The 2,500-nt window shown below is 45.0% G+C and overlaps 1 protein-coding gene across 2 annotated transcripts in view; it reads left to right on the top strand.

Annotated features, from left to right (window-relative positions):
• trim67 (tripartite motif containing 67) overlaps positions 1–2,500 on the top strand; it is a gene marked incomplete at both ends in the record, with an annotated part of 35,129 nt that overhangs the window by 12,807 nt on the left and 19,822 nt on the right. For both annotated transcript variants that reach the window (XM_080527723.1, XM_080527722.1), the window contains one exon: positions 582–704. In XM_080527723.1, the coding sequence (XP_080383849.1) occupies positions 582–704 (123 nt within the window). The remainder of the gene's footprint in view (positions 1–581; positions 705–2,500) is intronic.

The raw sequence follows: 2,500 nt of genomic DNA, 5'->3' as shown, positions 1-2,500 counted from the left end.
TGTGTAAGAAGATGATGATGAAGTGATGTGTGTGTGTGTGTGTGTGTGCGTGTGTGTGCGCTCGTGTGTGTGTGTGCTTGTGTGTAAGAAGATGAAGATTTAGCAGCAATCAGTGTTGTGTTTTCTAAAGCCTTCCTCGTTTTTTTTCATATGAGGTTTCAGAGGTTTTTCACATGAGGTTTATGAAGTCATAATACATGAACCATATCACACATGAACACATGGAAGATGATGGAGCTTTTAGACACCACACACAGGTTATGTATGTATGTATGTATAACGTGTATTTATATATTTATAATGTGTATTTATAATGTGTATTTAGATATGTATAATAATGTATTTATAATGTGTGTTTAGATATGTATAACGTGTATTTATAATGTGTATTTAGACATGTATAACCTGTGTGTGTCTATGTGTGTGTATGTGTGTGTGTGTGCGCATGTGTGCTTGCCTGCGTGCGTGCGTGTGTGTGCGCGCGCGTGTGTGTGTGCGCACGTGCTTGCCTGCGTGCATGTGTTTGTGTGCGTGTGTGCGTGTGTGTGTATGTGTGTGTGTGTGTGTGTGTGTGTGTGCAGGAGAACGGGGTGGAGTTGGAGGCGTGTCTGGTGGCCCAGTGTGACGCCCTGATAGAGGCCCTGGCCAGACAGAAGGCCAAGCTGCTCACCAAGGTCACCAAGGAGAGAGACCACAAGCTCAAGGTCAGTCACATGTAATAACACTGTAATAACACTGTTACTATACTGGCTTCCCCTGGCCTCCCCGGGCCTTCCCTTGCCTCCCCTGGCCTCCCCTAGCCTCCCCTGGCCTCCCCAGGTCTCACCTAGCCTCCCCTGGCCTCCCCTAGCCTCCCCTTGCCTCCCCTAGCCTCCCCTTGCCTCCCCTAGCCTCCCCTTGCCTCCCCTAGCCTCCCCTTGCCTCCCCTGGCCTCCCCTAGCCTCCCCTTGCCTCCCCTGGCCTCCCCGGGCCTAACGAATCAGCCTCTATGAGATGACTAGGTGGCTGTTTCACTTCAACCCCCCCCAACCCTACCCCCCTCACCCCCCCCACCACACACACACACACACACACACACACACAGTATGTTGACATTGAGAGAGAGCAGCAGCAAGGTCTCCTCAGATGCTAAATCCTTTATTCTAGGAAACGGTTGTTCCAGTAATCTCTCTCTGACGGTCGCCTCTGAGCAGGACACACGTCTCTGCTGTCACACACACTCTGATGTGGTCCTGTTTACTCTGTGTGTGTGCGTGTGTGTGTGTGTGTGTGTGTGTGTGTGTGTGTTTGGTGTGTCATCCCAAAAGGAATATGTGTGTTTGGGGTCCCCTAGTGTGTTCACCAGGGTGGAGTGTGGATGTTTGGGTTTGGGCTGTAGCCTGAGTGTGTGTGTGTGTGTGTGTGTGTGTGTGTGTGTGTGTGTGTGTGTGTGTGTGTATGTGTGTGTGTGTGTGTGTGTGTGTGTGTCTAGTTTCTACTCCGATTCATTTGTTTTCAGAGACACTAATCCATCATTGTTTTTGTTTTTTATTAATGGCTTAATATGCACACACACACACACACACACACACACACACACACACACACACACACACACACACAAACAGGTGTCGCCAGGTGACTCAACACAGTCTAGTCCGGCATAATCCAAGGACAGACAGTCTGTATTCTGCATATGACAATAGAACAGAGTAAAACACAATAGACTAGCAGAACACAATAGAACAGTTAGTTCCGACCAAGTCATTTGATTGGACAAGAGGCATTCCATGAGTGCTGATATACAGTATAACAGCATTGGGACTTTTAACTATTATGTATCACTCCGCCCGCACAGATGTTCTACTAAATGACCGTTAATTAGACTACATTGTTTGTGTTCAGGTTACTAGGCAACACTCTATTTGAAGTTCAGTTGCGGAACTATTCGTAACTCTTACCTCATAGCCGTGCTGATATTCAGTATAACAGTGTGTATCACATCTCGTGTGATATTGCTTAAATAACGTAGACTAGAACAGTTGAGACTAGAGCGTAACAGAATGTAGAATATTCTTGTTTATAAAGCTCTCACTGGCACAGCACCAGAATATCTGAAAGACCTTTTGCTAGCATATCAGCCCAATAGAGCTCTCAGGTCTTCTGACGCTGGTTTTCTCTGTGTACCACATGTACAAAAGAAGAGATTTGGTGAGGCTGCATTCTCATTTTATGCACCCAGATTGTGGAATGCACTGCCAGTTTACATTAGGGATGCAACCTCAGCAAATATGTTCAAGTCAAGACTAAAAACCCATCTTTTTAATATTGCCTTTAAATGACTAAATAATTTAATTATGATTACATAATGATTAAAGCACTTTAAGCTGCAACGTTTGCAGGAAAAGTGCTATACAAATAAAGTTATTATTATTATTATTATTATTATTATTATTATTATTATTCACAGTTGTTTTTGGCTCCACCTCAGAGATCAGAATTAGAACACGCGTGTCATGAC

This window comes from Nansenia antarctica (genome assembly GCF_963989245.1).
Source record: "Nansenia antarctica genome assembly, chromosome: 3".
Lineage (NCBI taxonomy): Eukaryota > Metazoa > Chordata > Actinopteri > Argentiniformes > Microstomatidae > Nansenia > Nansenia antarctica.
Note: the sequence above shows the minus strand (reverse complement) of the source record. Positions and strands in the feature narration are given on the sequence as shown.